General features: G+C 37.7%; 1 protein-coding gene across 5 annotated transcripts in view; it reads left to right on the top strand.

The window, feature by feature from the left end:
• The window catches only part of ZWILCH (zwilch kinetochore protein), a 36,668-nt gene that overhangs the window by 7,588 nt on the left and 13,332 nt on the right, over positions 1 to 15,748 (top strand). For 3 of the 5 annotated variants that reach the window (XM_044980828.1, XR_006572571.1, XR_006572572.1), the window contains exons 9-18: positions 2,134 to 2,227; positions 3,584 to 3,639; positions 5,433 to 5,538; positions 6,668 to 6,747; positions 6,987 to 7,143; positions 8,909 to 8,937; positions 10,644 to 10,780; positions 11,681 to 11,776; positions 11,873 to 11,991; positions 12,768 to 12,892. In XM_044980828.1, the coding sequence (XP_044836763.1) occupies positions 2,134 to 2,227; positions 3,584 to 3,639; positions 5,433 to 5,538; positions 6,668 to 6,747; positions 6,987 to 7,143; positions 8,909 to 8,937; positions 10,644 to 10,780; positions 11,681 to 11,776; positions 11,873 to 11,991; positions 12,768 to 12,859 (966 nt within the window). In that variant the 3' untranslated portion in view covers positions 12,860 to 12,892. Of the gene's footprint in view, positions 1 to 2,133; positions 2,228 to 3,583; positions 3,640 to 5,432; positions 5,539 to 6,667; positions 6,748 to 6,986; positions 7,144 to 8,908; positions 8,938 to 10,643; positions 10,781 to 11,680; positions 11,777 to 11,872; positions 11,992 to 12,767; positions 12,893 to 15,457; positions 15,747 to 15,748 lie in introns of those variants that run through there. The other 2 variants (XM_044980829.1, XM_044980830.1) reach the window with 2 other exon arrangements.

Below are 15,748 nucleotides of genomic sequence, written 5' to 3'. Positions count from 1 at the left end.
GTTTTTTTCCGGGGACTGAGGTGAGGCTGACCAGTCCGTAGTTCCCTGGATTCTCCGCCTTCCCTTTTTTAAAGATGGGCACTATATTTGCCTTTTTCCAATTGTCCGGGACTTCCCCTGATCGCCAGTTTTCAAAGATAATGGCTAATGTGATTGCAGAGCCAACTCCCTCAGCACCCTCGGATGCATTGCATCTGGCCCCCATGGACTTGTGCTTGTCCAGCTTTTCTAAATAGTCCTTAACTTGTTCTTTCACCACTGGGGGCTGCTCACCTCCTCCCCATACTGTGCTGCCCAGTGCAGCAGTCTAGGAGCTGATCTTGTCTGTGAAGACCGAGGCAAAAAAAGCGTTGAGTACTTCAGCTTTTTCCACATCATCTGTCACTAGGTGCCTCCCCCGTTCAGTAAGGATCCCACACTTTCCCTGGCTGCCTTCTTGTTGCTAACATACCTGTAGAAACCCTTCTTGTTACCTTTCACATCCCTTGCTAGCTGCAACTGCAATTGTGCTTTGGCCTTCCCGATTACACCCCTGTATGCTCGAATAATATTTTTATGCTCCTCCCTAGTCATCTGTCCAAGTTTACAATTCTTGTAAGCTTCCTTTTTGTGTTTAAGCTCACTGAAGATTTCTCTGCTAGAGAAGCCAAGCTGGTCGCCTGCTATATTTGCTATTCTTTCTGCACATGGGGATGGTTTGTTCCTGCGTCCTCAGTAAGGCTTCTTTAAAATACAGCTAGCTCTCCTGGACTCCTTTCGCCCTCAATTAGCCTCCCAGGAGATCCTGGCCATCAGTTCTGTGAGGGAGTCAAAGTCTGTTTTTCTAAAGTCCAGGGTCCATATTCTGCTGCTCTCCTTTCTTCGTTTTGTCAGGATCCTGAACTTGATCATCTCAATTTCACTGCTGCCCAGGTTGCTACCCACTTCTACTTCTACTTCCCCTGCCAATTCTTCCTTATTTGTGAGCAGCAGGTCAAGAGGAGCACAGCCCCTAGTTGGTTCCTCCAGCACTTGCAACAGGAAGTTGTCCCCAACACTCTCCAAAAACCTTCTTGGATTGTCTGTGCACTGCTGTATTGCTCTCACAGCAGATGTCAGGGTGGCTGAAGTCCCCCATGAGAACCAGGGCCTATGATCTGGAAACTTCTGTTAGTTGTCAGAAGAAAGCCTTTTCTGCCTCCTCCTCCTGGTCTGGTGGTCTGTAGTGGATGCCCACCACAACATCAAACTTGTTGCTTTTACCTCTAAACTTAACCCAAAGACTTTCAACAGGCTTTTCTCCAGTTTCATACTGGAGCTCTGAGCAATCATATTGCTTTCTTACATACAGTGGAACTCCTCCACCTTTTCTCCCACGCCTGTCCTTCCTGAACAGTTTATACCCATCCATGGCTGTGCTCCAGTCATGTGAGTTACCCCACCAAGTCTCTGTTGTTCCAATCACATCATAGTTCCTTGACTGTGCCAGGACTTCCAATTCTTCCTGCCTGTTTCCCAGGCTTCTTGCGTTCGTGTACAGGCACCTAAGATAACTAGCGGATTGCCCTACTTTCTCAATGTGAATCAGGAGGCCTCCCTCTGTTGCACCTTCCTCCTTGTGTTTCATCCCAGTATTCCACTTACCTCAGGGCGAACCTAGTTTAAAGCCCTCCTCACTAGGTTAGCAAGCCTGCCTGTGAAGATGCTCTTCCCTCTCTTCATTAGGTGGATCCCATCTCTTCCTAGCAATCCTTCTTCCTGGAACAACATCCTATGGTCGAAGAATCCAAAGCCCTCTCTCTGACACCACCTGCGCAACCATGCATTTACCTCCACAATTCAATGGTGTTCTTATTTAGAATCTCCGTAGCTGTTTAAAAGGTTCTTTGAAATTACATGAATATATTAAATGCAGAATAACTTTTAACACAGTGTTAAGGTTGAGAAATAAAGAACACACAAATCAGAACATTCCAAACATTTCTAACACAACATTAGCTTGGCAGTATTGCATACCATATACATTTCTTGGTGGAGTTTTCATACAGTGGGTAATTTTTTGTTGTTGTTGCAAGTTTAATACACTTTTATATTCTATGTTATGTACAGAATCTCAAACAAAATAAGTATCTCTGGATTTTTTTATGCTGTTAGGTTTTGTCTGAAGGCTTGAAGACTGGTGTGACTGACTGGCCTGAGCCTTTGGTAGCTGAATCAGCGGTTGAGCTTGTCAAGGAACTTCTGAATGGTATTTTTGTTTAATAATTTGAGATGCTATGATTGGGTAAAATTGTGTGGAAAAGGATAAATCTTATAATAAAAATTTGTTAAGAAAAAAAATTGCAAGGGGCTTAAAATTTCACAAGAAGGAAATGAAATGCCACACAATAAGATTATGATAGTATTTGAACTGGAGATGGTAATTTATAAGGTCAAGTAGTCCACCAAAAGTGTTCAAGAAACAGGTTACTTTGTATACCTCTAACTCTCCTGGTGAAATCATGAGAATCCTGTGCAGTGGGTAAAGCGTAGTGTTTTTGCCCACGTTGTGGAGAATAGGGAGAAAAAAATGAAATGAGACAAATATAAATCTCTCCTACAACAGTTTACAGACTGAGAGGGGCAAGAACACATGTAAACATAGTGGCCAAGATTTCAGTGATTAGTGATTCCAGTATACCAGTCTTTGTGTGCCCAACTTGGGTTATCTTTAATTATCTTGAATTTCAGAAAGTGCCAAATGCCCACTCTCTGAAAGTCTAAGGTGTCTCACACTGAGGCTTCCAAAAGTCACTAGTCACTTCTGAAAATTCTGGCCATTGAGTGCAAAAAAATTCTTGTCAGAGAGACTACAGACATGCAAGATTAAGGTAATAGAAAATGGATGTAGAAGAAGAGAAACCAAGAACTTTAGAATGAAACTGAAAATATCCACAAATTAGCATATAGACTAACAAAGAGAAGCAAAAAATATAAGGGAGAAAATCAGAAATGTTGAGAAACAATAAAACCAACGTTTCAGTGTTAGTGAAGAGAGGGCAGGTGTTTACCAATTATCTCTAGGCAACTGAATATATTAAAAGTAAGTGTGAAAAACTGACAAAACAATTTACTTTAAAAATACACAAGAAGAGACCATCCCAGATTAAACTGTCCTTAATAGATGGGCATTTAGAAATAATATAACAAATCCTTCTGTTATGCAGCTGAATGTATTAGATGAAGGATAGTTGTGATTTTCTTCAGTGTGTGCGCGCACACCCCCAAACCCTTCTCTTTCCCTTCCCTGCCCTTGGTGAGGGCAAGGAACCCATGACAGCATTAGTAGCTCCTTTTGAACGGGGGAGGATTTTTTTTCAAAAGCCTGATTAGATCATCCACTTGAGGTCCCTTTCAACTCAAATAATTCTATTATCTAATTTTGAATAGTAGAAACAGTGTTTAGAAGGAATCACAAAGAAAGATAATAACTTTCAGTATTTGTTATCCATCCATCTAATCTCTGTTAGTAGGACCAAAATTGTAACATGTCTGAGACTTATACTGTTGTTCAGCTGTACATGATTTATCATAGTGATACAATTCATTTCCCTCCCCCTTTTAGATTTAAAGAATAAACTGGATGGGTTTAATACATCAGTACATAAAAATGATGCAGAGGTATGTGTATTTTCGGTCATCCTCTTCTTTCTTTCACTGTCTCTGCAGTAGTTTGAAAATCTCCCCTGTTGTCCTTACTCAGCAGGAACTGTAAGAGATCTATTGTTTCAAAGGCACATGTAGCCATTGGGCACTTAGCTGAAAGTCAAATGTCATTTGTGCCTTTTCAAAATCTCCTTCAATGTTTTATATTTTAGCATTTTCCCCAGAGTTTTACTTAGCTTTTAGTACTGATTGTTATGTTCAAAGAGAAGTAGCTGTGATCTTGTCCAGCAGGCAACACCAACCCTGATGGATAGGAGTGGGTTAACTCCACAAAGGTCGGCTTCCTTCTCTCTCTTCCTCTTTACCTATGGGTTGGAGATCTCTGATTTCTTCCAAACACGATCACTTTTTATCATCTTAATCTTCCCCTCTCGTCTCCTAAAGTTATCGGTCTCACGCTGCTATTTCACCTTCTTACATGAAGCTACTTTGATCTCTGTGCCAGTTTCACTCTGCCACTGGCTTGACTCTCCAGTGGTCCATGGCCTACCGGAGGTTTTGGAAACTGGCACATTTATCTATCTAGCTGTTAACACACATAACCATGATAACTTCCTGCCTTAAATAACTTCAAACAATTTTGTAGGGATTTAAATATTTTTTGTATGTTTTTTGTGTGTTTATTTTTAATAGTTATTTAGTATTTATTTGTCTCTCTCCCTCACAAATAGTTGAGTTTTTTTTTTCTTTTTATTGGAAGGTTAAGTCAAATTAATTTTCCATTTTGATCTCAAGTCTGTGATCTACTGTACACCAACAAAATTATAAACTTTAGTCCTGCATCAAAGATCATGGGGAAAATCATATGCTCAGATGATTTTTCTTTTTTTTTTTTTTTAATTTTTTTTATTTGGTGCATTGCAAGTCATACATTTAAAAACAAAAAAACATATCACCCAACTCTGTCATTTGTGAAATCCGTGCAGTATTAGTCATATCCTTTACTGGTGCTTCTCTGATTCCATCACTGCAGCTGTTTATGCCAGTATTTTCAGTCTATACTGGTATAGCCAGTTGTAAGTCACAGTGGAAGGACAGGTTTGAGGGAGTTAGCGTCATTTTTTACTCATTCTAGGTAACCATTCTGGTCAAGCTCTGCTTTGCAATGGCCAGAAACCCTTCCTCCCCACAACAATGTCCTTTTGTGGGCACATAACCTTTAGGAATTAGGTGTTTCCCAAGAGGTTAGGACAGTGGCTCCTCACTACTTTAAGACTTGGTAAAAGCATGTTTCTTAATTGGTATGAAATATGTTTGTTTATTGAACTACTGATTGGGTGGGAGAAGAAATATTAATCTTGCAAATAGACTTGGCTATTGGAGAGGATTTGATTTATATGGATCTTTAGAACAATGGTGCGCAAACAGGAGCATGAGAGATTCTCTGGGGTGCGTGTGAAGAAACTGGGATCCTGTGGGTCCTCTAGGACCCACTGTCATCATAGTGGGAACAGGATAAAAATAGAATGGGTATTGTGGGGCAGGACAGGAGCAGGATTAAAAATATAGACCCCTCACGCTGCAAACAAGAGCAGCCACCACTCCCCGGCCACCCAGCTCTTAAGGCCACACTGTTCCCAGCAGTAGTGCAGAAATAAGGGTGGCAATGGAGGGTGGGATGCAATAAATTCTGTGACTGGTAAAGGGGGGGCATGATTGGAAAAGTTTGCGCACCACGGCTTTAGAATGTTATGATAAATGTTTGACTTTATTTTGAAGGAGCATTTTCAAGTAAAACTCTCTTTCAGAAAGTCCAATGTGACTCTGCTGCAGTCGACAGTTCAATAAAATCACTTTTTAGTGAGCGAGGGGACCTGGATTTTGCTGAACAGTTGTGGTGCAAAATGAGAAGGAGTAAGTATTTCATCTTTTTCTCACTGCCTTATAATTTTTACACATTTCCTATACCACTTTTTTATATATATTTTAAGAAATTGGTATAAGTTTCTCCGAGTTTTTAAGAACTGATTAACTCTTCAGGCCTAAGGCTCATTGTCATTCATGTAATCATAAGATAGCATGTTCTACTTACAATATTATAGGAAAGTATAGTGACTTGTGGTATGTGCATATTTTCTCTTTGCCAAGTTGATTGTTGGCTCTTTTTAGCAATAAATAGTGCTTACCTACTTCATTACTGACAGCCATTTATCTATAAAATAGACTTTACTGGGGCTCATGGAATATATTTAAAGTAAGTAGTTTTTTAGAAAATGTTATAGATGTCAACCTTTGCAAATAATATTTTCAGTCTTGCGGTCCTATTAATTAAATCCATTATTGCATTTTGATTACCAAGTGACAGTTTTGGCACATAAATGCCTTTTTTTACTTGTAGGGCGACTTGGAAGTCATGATGATTCTTTTCTGGTGTGAATATTCCCATAATAATAAATGCCTTTGTAACATCAAAAGCAGATGACTAAAATGTACTCTATACAAATGTACAACATACCCTATTCAGGAATATCAGTACTTGAAGGTTTCTGCTGATGTAGAATGTGGACACTTGTCTCTTAAGTGGGGCAAGCAGTTAAGAGCATCTTTTAGTTTCTCTGAAGCATGAAGCATTGTTATCTGTTTACTTCAGTTCGTAACAATCACCGACATGGTCTAGGACTTAGTTAACTTTCCTCATGTCCTGTTAACAGTAAATATAAACTGTTGAGTTGCTTTCACTGTTGGTTCTGGAGCTGTGCTCTAGGACAGGCATTATTAGTAAAGGGCCATTCTCTGGAACCTGCTCTCACAGACCTCTTGTCAAACTTCATGGTGTAGTGCAAGACCTCTTGGTTCAGTCACACATTTAAACTAATCTTTTGGCCAATCTGGGTAGTAAGTTTATGGGGTTTTGTTGTTCTTGGAGTTTTTAAAATTCTTATATTTTGTGCATTGCTCAACTTTTTTTATCATTTATGTGATAAAGGCAGACATGTTTTTGTAGCCATTATAAATTAAATATTGGAATAACTCCTTTCTCAAGGTGTCGCTTCCTATCAAGACTTGGTAGAGTGTTTCACACTGATCATAAAATCCCTAGAACATGGTGAGATACAGCCTTGGGTATGTATGTGTAGCCTGAATATGTTTTCATGATAAAAGTATCAGCTTTGGTTGTGTAAATAAAGTAGGATACATTTCTTTTAAATGTTTGTAAATTGCTCCTCATTTTGACAATATTTTAAATTCAGATTTTAAATAGTTCACTATTAGTTTGTCTCTTTTTTTAAATAATGTCCTGCTTGTAAATTATACCGTGTATTTCATCTATATATTACCAGAATACATCTTATTTTTTTAAGATTCATCAAGGGAGTAGCAGTTTACTAAGCAAATTGATTCAACAATCCTATCGTGGAGCTATGGAGGCTATTTCCCTTAGTGGTGTCACTCCAATTCAAATGCTTCTGGAGATTGGTCTGGACAAAATGAAGAAAGATTATGTCAGTTGTTTCATAGGTAAGCCTGTTATTTAAAACCATGACTGGAAATTCACAAGAAAAGGCTACTTGACCTAAACAATCAATCACTTCTGTTTTTGTTGACCTTAACTTCACCTCTCTGTTACCTTAGCCTTTTTTCTTATTGCCCATAAAATCTGTACTTACCACTTAGTGTGTTCCTTTGCTTAATTTGCAAATTTAAAGTATCTCAAAATAACTGTGGCTTATAACTAAGGCTGTAACAGTTTTCTAAACTAATCTTTTTATGTGGGTTTTCATAAATGTCTGAATGATAGAAACCTGTCAGTCTGAAAAATCTGAAGGGAGAAATTTGAGTAATATCCTATTTATTTAACTGGAGCCTGTTTTTAGGTGTGATAATGCACTAGGTGGGGGGAAAATGTGTGTCCTTCCTTACTGTCTTTCTTTCCTCCCTTCTTGTAATCAAAAGGGGTTGAGGACAAGACAGCCAAGAATACTGACAGTATAATTTATTTTACAAAATGAATAAATTGCATTCTTGAGCCACACCTTGAAACAGAAGCTAGCATGTAGGGATATTTAAAAAAAAAATTAAATTGTTACTTCAATGGTGTTGTGGCTTTATCTTCAGTCTCACAGTTTAATTGTTTCTTTTGCTTCCATTCTTTTGGGTTGCTGTCTCCATATTTGTTGGGTTTTTTTTGTTTTCCTCGTTTTTTTCATTGTCACTTTTTTATCTTACTCTTTGTTGGAATTATTATTTATCAGGGTATTACCACAAAACTAATTTAACCATAAATTCCTTTTATTAAATCCAAAGGTCAAATGACATTTATACAATTGTTCTAAAAAGTCAAAATAATAAGCAGTTTACTACCTCCAAATAGTAACAAAACATTTATAAGCATTTGATCAGGATACTTACCGGTACAAATGATCCAAACTCAGGGAGGCTTAGACTCATAGTGGTCGACTCCATCATGGTCTGGCAGGTATTACCAATAAAGTCTTTAAGAGTTTACTTTTTTTATATCCCTTAACAAACTATTGATGTCATTGCCAATTATCGGACCTTAGCTAAGGCCGTATGAAGGATTTTCTTATATAGTAAGTTATATACTGCACCTGATACCCAGTTGATTGTGTTTTATTACTAATACTTCAGCCCAAATCTTAAATAAGATAACACTGGTATTTTGAAGGGTCACTACAAGTTTAACACAATAACTTTTCTTTCTGATGTTCTCGTTCTTTTTGTCACATGCTTTGGGCCTATTGTTCATGCTAATATCCCAGCTCAATTTAAAACCATAGTTCACCCAATCTAATGTGGGCCTATATTCCTGCGCTACTTTTTTCAAGGCTTCTTTCTTCACCTTTTCTTCATTCTCTGAGTCTTTCTACCACACTGCCAGCCTGTATGCACTCTCATTTGCTCACCTGGTTTCTGTTTCTGCTACTTCAAACCTTACGCTGTTTAGGAGGGAGAAGCGTTGAGAATTTTAGGGCTGGTGACTTAGCTGATCCTAGCACCTGCTATGCCTATGGCTGCTGCCCCTTTGCATTTCCATGTAGGGAAAATGGCATGTTGGTGGCTGGTAACCACTGTCTCCAACACCAGCCACTTCATATTTCTCTTTGTACTTATAGCAGTGAGTACAAACAAGGCCTCAGGGTGGTGATTGCACTCTTCCCTTTGTGTGGCTTCCTGTGGCCTCCTGTTTTGCTTATGCCTGAAGTTGCCACAGTGTGTAGCATGTTTTTGTTTCTTTAAAAAAAAATCTTTATTTGTTTTGCAGGTCAAGAACTTGCAACATTAACCTATCTGGTGAGATATTTTAATTCTTATTTTGAAAGCAATATAAAGTTTTGACATACACTTGTTTAGATTAATTTTCTCTCCAAATTCATAAAGCCTGTTTGCAGGACTATGACATATTCTGAGTTCTCAGCCTTGAAAACTGAATGTTTTAAACACTTCTTTTTATCTCTGGCAAGGGGAGAGAGGAAGGAGAAATCTGGTCAAAGCTGAGGTACCACCTTTGATGTCCTTATCTACAGAGCTACTTCCACTTGAAAAATATGATAGAACCATGCCCAGGATTTTGTAGGAAGCTATGAAATCCTATCCATTAATTTGAGTTTGCTCCTGAGAATAGAGTTCTTAAAGCTGTTGAAACAAAATTTTAACTTCAGTAGTAAAGAAAATTTACGTTCAGTCATGAAAGCGCACACTGCAGAAGGATTGCAGTTAGAAATAGGGTTTTGTAGCTCTTGCATTACGGTGCCCATGAAGGTTTTGCTTGTTTGTCACTCTTTTCAAAAGCTGATAACACTCTGAATTGGTGTTTTATGAATTATGTGAAGTGAACACTGTCATTGCTGACAGTCCTAAAATTCTACTATGAAAACACTTTTTCTTCCGAATCATATTCTTGATCATGGAAAGTCTGTCACCTCCTTAAAATTAGGGTTGTTGAATGGATAAAATATCAAAGTGTGGGCTTAATAGCTTAGATAGTTGGTAACAGCAGCTTAGTCCCCTGGGTAGGGCACCATATTTTAGGTCAGGGAATCTAGATTCTCTTCCAGACTCTGCCATTGACTTGCTGTGTGACCTTACGCACAACAAGTCACTTAACCTCTGTGTGTTTTTCCCCATCTGTAAATAGAGATCATACTTCCTCATTTTGTAAAAAAGCTTTCAGATCTAAGAATGAAAATCACACTATGAATGCAAGGTGGTAGTGTTCTTGTTAGTATGACATCTCCACATTTCATTTCCAGCTTTCTGGCTCAAACCAAGACTGAAGCCCTGATTCAAACCTACCGAAGTCATTGGTAGTCTTCCCACATCTGTGGTGATCCAAAATTACCACCATGTTACATCTGTTTGACCTGTGTGAAAAGAATTGGTAGTCTAGACTGTAACCCATATCGCACAAGCCATCCCATTTAGCATTTTTATTGGTATTTTCAGCAGAGAGCCAAAAATTGCATGGCTATGGAGGTTAAACTACTTTCTCACCTAGGAGGTGGACTTTCCAGGTCAAGGTTGGGGTATATTTGCAGATTAAGAGGGAACTTGAACTCTTGCCAGTATGTCCCATGTATAATCCAGTGTCTTTTTCACCATCACGAAACTATTTTTTTTTTTTTTAAAGTAGGCAAGAGATTGACATTCTAACTTCACTGGCAGTTGACTCAACATCAACAAACTGCGTGTTCTAGGATTACTTCAGGGTTGTAGGTTTGCATGGAGTATTGCTTCTCTCGGCTGCAAGAAAGCGCATGGTGTTTAGTTTGCAAGAAATCTGCTTAATGAAGCATTCAGAGAGCAGGATTTTTATAAATCAATACCCTATTTTTCTCATAAAAAAGGGGCAGGCAAATGTAGCAGAGAGAGTGGACCTTCAGAATGTGTACAAATTGAGTTCTCATCTGGTTAGCGTATTTAACCCACCCAACACTAACAGTTACCTTTTTAAGAGCTTTGTTTATTTCTTGTGTTCAAGTCTATATTTTCTTCTCTAGGACTACTTCATTTCCACATCAGTAGAGCTACAGGAGCAGGTTCATCGCATTCAGAAACTTCAACATATGCTGGAAATATTGGTCAGCTGCACAGTCTTTCTTCACTTCAAACATGAGAACCTCTTCCCTTTGATGCAGTAATTATTTAATTTTTACTTTCTGTCATTTAAATGTCAATAATTAATGGACTATTTTAAATAACTAGATACAGTCAAAAGGCAAACTTTTTATAAACTGAACTTTATTGATAATGATTGTGAGGAACGGGGGCTATACTGGGAGTATTTGGATCTTACTGCTCAAATTTTCTGCCCTGATTTAATACCCTTGTACTTTTTCCCCATCATCTTGTGAAGGGGTTCAGGAAAATCACTAGAATACTAATTTTCATTTTCTTCTCTTCTTCCTTTTCCTTTCTGAGCTCTCAGATCCCAGCCATTCCTCCATTCTGAAATATGTAAAACAGGTATTCATAAGAATATACCTTCAGAATAACATTCAAAACAAAAACAATTTTTTTTTACATTAGCTTTTTTGTTGCTGCAGCTTCTTTCTTGCATGTCTTGTTTTATCAGCCATTTCAAGTCATGCTGCCAAACCTTGCAATTTTTTGAGGCTTTCATCCATTTAGCTCTTAACTAGTGCAAAATCCCAACATATTTCATATTTATTTTCAGTGCTACAAAGCTTCTGTGACTGGATAGTGTGAAAAATTAGCCTTCCATTCTAAAAAATACCATGGTTTTAGAGGGAACATTTGTGAGGAATAAATTATTGTGCAATTGCAATTTCTCAAGTATAGTAAATCTTATGAAGTCACTGTTGTGATATGATCATTTTCTACTGTCCTGGGAAGCAAGAGCCAAAATCAAGTTTTGGAATCAAGGTTTCCTGCAATTGCATAGTAACTGATCTATTGTCATGAAAGCATGTAAAAGGAAGTTAGTTTTGCATGCATATTGATCTGGGGTTGAATAGTTGCATAAACACTTATCCAAGAAGTAATAAGTAACGGTATTTGTCTGCTTTTATCACAGGTCCTGCATAAAATATTATAAAGAAAATCCTCTGAATGAGAAGCATGTGTTTCAGCTACCAATCAGGTCAGCTGTTGTCAATAAGTTCTATCAAAAGTAAGCCAAACCTCAGCTTTCATAATACGGAAATTTAAATCTTGACTGAGTACATAATTATTAGGGTTTTTTTGTGCTATTTGATTATTCCCTCAGTGATCATGCACAAATATGGAGGGTGGAAATAAATAGTGGACATGGTCAGAAGGAGGTTAAAACGGTATGGCAGCTTAGTACTAGTCCTCCTGTTGAACATATGACTTCAAACAACCTAGGTAAGGAACCATTTCTGGTATAAAATATTAAAGTGATACTGTCAGCTTGAATTTTTTTTAAATTAACTAGTGATGTGTTGTTTTGTTTGATCCAGTGTCTCATACAACACTTTTTAAACAGTGTGTCTTAAATATTTTTTAGTTCCTTTTTATGCATAAGATTCTCTTAAGTAAAGGAGAAATTGACTATATGTAGAAAAAGTAAAACTGGCTAAATGTAAAAAGTGTTGCTGCATACACAAAGTAAACAAATGAGGCGGGGAAAAAAACCTTTCCCTTATAGTATTGTTAGGTATTAGTTGTCACTCTATGAGGTGCAAAATTTTCAGTGTGTGGTGATTTTTTCCCTCTCCAGCCTGACAGTTACTTTTAAAATTAATTGTAACATGAATCTAAATATAACTGTCTTTGAATTTGGCATTGTGCTTCTCAGTCCAATAGAGAGAGGGTAAATGTATTGTTAACATGAAGAGTAGGTGTCCAGGTTCACCATGTAGGCTGGAGTAACATATTAAAAAACTCTTGAAAAGCTAGGGAAGAAGTCCAAATACAGGACAGTGTAGAGTTGATTTGCCTTTTCTTTTGACAGTGGCAAAGAGATTAACGTTTTAGTAGATCTTGGACATTTTCTTATCTTTCAAAATAATTTTGAGAGCCTATTAATTTCAGTGGCACTTGGTGCTTATAACAGATTCTTGAAGCCATCATGTCAAAATTTCTTATGAGTTGTCATTTGTAAGAATACCATGTTAACACTTAGTTCTTTTGTATTGCAGAAGTACTTTGTGATACAACAGTTAATGGAAACACCGAAGAAAGTATGTATTTTATTACCATGGCCAACTGCAGTCAGGTGCATTTTGCATAAAAGAATGCTGTTGTACAGATAGACACTTAGAAGGTACAGTAAATGGAAAATATTGTCGGCATATCTGCTTCCCCAAGTATATCTAAATATATTTTATGGTTGGAAGAATGATACCCTATATTTTGTAGTTATTTGCTGTCGTGTGTTGAAGTTAGAATCCACCTAGGCCTATAATTCAACAGTACAGTATGTGTACAGTTTGTTTAAATATTTTGTAACATGCAGTTATTTTTAAAAATTATATAAAATGTAATTGTTTTAAAAACTAATTTTGATAGTTTATAAATTATGAATATTCTACTTTTTTACATTGTTTTAATTTTATTTTTATTGCTTATTATACAATGTGGCTGACCAAGAGCAAACGGTGTTATCTTTGCTGGTCTCACATGATGTTACATCAGTAAGACATATTTGGAGAGATGCTCTTCCAGTGCCATAAAAACTTTGTAAAAGAACTTCAGTTTTCTCTAGCCCTATATTTATATTTTGGAGTTGCTCTTCTCATCCCAAATTCAGCATGCCTTCAAATGCAAATAATTGATTTTAATCACTTTTTTTCATTTGTACTTTTGAGTTATTTTCATAAAGAATATTCATATAACTATTAAAACATGTTGATTTGATTATTTACAGTTAAATATAGCCTTTATGTTAGATTTGGTACCACATTTTGCTAGGAGGATGCACATTTATCTAATTATATAGCATAACATACATTTGTTCAGTAATTTAAGGCTAAAATTTGGAAAAAAGTAACTGCCAGCATTCATTCCATTGTCAAAACTGAAAATGATATAGATTGTACCATATTATTAAGTTTGACCCCAAAATATAGTTAAATGTTTTCTCCCTGATTTTATATGCCAAAAAAGCAGCCTTTATAGTTTGAAAAGGACTCATTGAATCAGTGAATGAGATTTTTATTTATTCAAATTTATATAAATTATTTTAATAGATTATAGTCAGTTTAGGCCTTAGCATAGGTTGTCATAAATTCAAATTTAAATAAATTAATCTGTCTTTAAAAATAAAAACACATTTAAATTAAAGTTAAATTTTAAAATACAGTTTAAATTTGTGGGTGTTTTAAAGTCATTGACTTTTATTCACTCTTCTTGAATAGAAGCTAAGAAATCTATCCATTTTGTGCAGTTAACCTGACATCCACAAATGAGTTTGTGTTTTGGAATTTTGGTAAAAGTTGAACATAAAGTCTTGCTTTGAAGGAATCATTTCAGGCCAAGCAATGGCAGGTTTATAGCCATACTCTGGAACTAGTTCAGTTCTGTATAAGCAGGTGCATCTTGATTAAGCTGTAGCAGGACTGAATTTGGTACAGTATCTTAACTCACATGTCCAAGTCCCTGGATCACATTTTTTGTGTATGCAACATTCTCTAATAAAGAAAGAGATGTATAATGAGTAGGGCCCTACCAAATTCACAGTGAAAAATGGATTATGTAATGGATTATGAAATCTGATTATTGTCACAGTATTGCCATCCTTCTGCACTGCTGCTGGTGGCAGCACTGCCTTCAGAGCTGGGTGGCCAGAGAGCAGCAGTTACTGGCCGGTGCCCAGCTCTGAAGACAGCATCGCCACCAGCAGCAGCGCAGAATTGAGGGTGGCATGGTATGAAGGGGGTTGTCATTTTGGGGGGAAGCAGAGCTGACCTTACGGTTGGGTGACAGTGACTGCCCAAGGCACCGTGGTCACTCCCCACACACCCACAGCCAGCCTAAAGTCCCTTTAACCCCCGAGCGCTGGGCCAGGAACAGGGCTGGGAGTTCTGCAGCCGGGGGTACTGTGTGCTGGGCTACAGCTGCTAGTCCCAGCTAGGCTGGGGAAGAAGTGGACTTCCTCTTCCCCTGTGTGGGTTGCTCCCAGGGCTGGGTCAGGAACCTCCCCTGGCTTCAGGAAGCTATGCGGCTGCTGGCTGGGAGCCCAGCTCTGAAGGCAGCACCGCCACCAGCAGCAGTGGAGAAGTATGGTTGGCAATACCATACCATGTCACCCTTGCTTCTGCGCTACTGTTGACAGTGGGCTGCCTTCAGAGCTGGGCTCCCAGCCAGCAGCTGCCACTCTCCAGCTGTCCAGCTCTGAAGGCAGCAGTTCAGAAGAAATGGTGGCAATACCGTGAACCCCTACAATAGCCTTGCCACTCCCCTCCACCCCCCGACAAGCCCTTTCTAGGTTGGGACCCCCATGGTTACAGCACTCTGAAACTTCCTATTTAAATATTGGAAACTGTGAAATTTACGATTTTTATAATCCTATGACCATGAAATTGACCAAAATGGACCGTGAATTTGATAGGGTCCTAATGCTGAGGTAGGTGTAGTGGCCTAAGTATAGGACTGGACATCAGGATTCCTTACTTCTGGTTCTGGCTCTGACCATAAGTCTGCGAACAAGTCAGTTAGTCTATCACATTTATTCCACTTGTGTGCAAAATTTGGGTTAATAATACCTAATTATTATTGTATGGAGATGACTAGTTAATGTTTATGCAATGACATTAAGATTTTGAAGTATGATATGCTGTAAGTATTCTATGTTCATATTTCGTAATTAGCACTTCATCACTATTTTCAGTTACCATGGAGCAGGTTGAAAACAGAACTTGCCAACAATCTGCCTATTCTTGAAATATATATTAGCAAGTTTTGAAACAATTTAATCTCAGCCAACTGTTGCCCTAATGAAGAAAATGCATACTTTGCAAAACATGAAGGAAGATAAAGCCTGCTGTTGAATTTTGATAGAAAATAATACTGAGACGTGAATTGACTTTGTAAAATTTCTAAATTACATCTTATGGGTGAATCGAATAAAATGTAGAAGCAACAATATGTACACAAAAGTAAAGCTGAATTTCTTTTTTAA

This window comes from Mauremys mutica, chromosome 11 (assembly GCF_020497125.1).
Source record: "Mauremys mutica isolate MM-2020 ecotype Southern chromosome 11, ASM2049712v1, whole genome shotgun sequence".
Taxonomy (NCBI): Eukaryota; Metazoa; Chordata; order Testudines; family Geoemydidae; genus Mauremys; species Mauremys mutica.
Note: the sequence above shows the minus strand (reverse complement) of the source record. Positions and strands in the feature narration are given on the sequence as shown.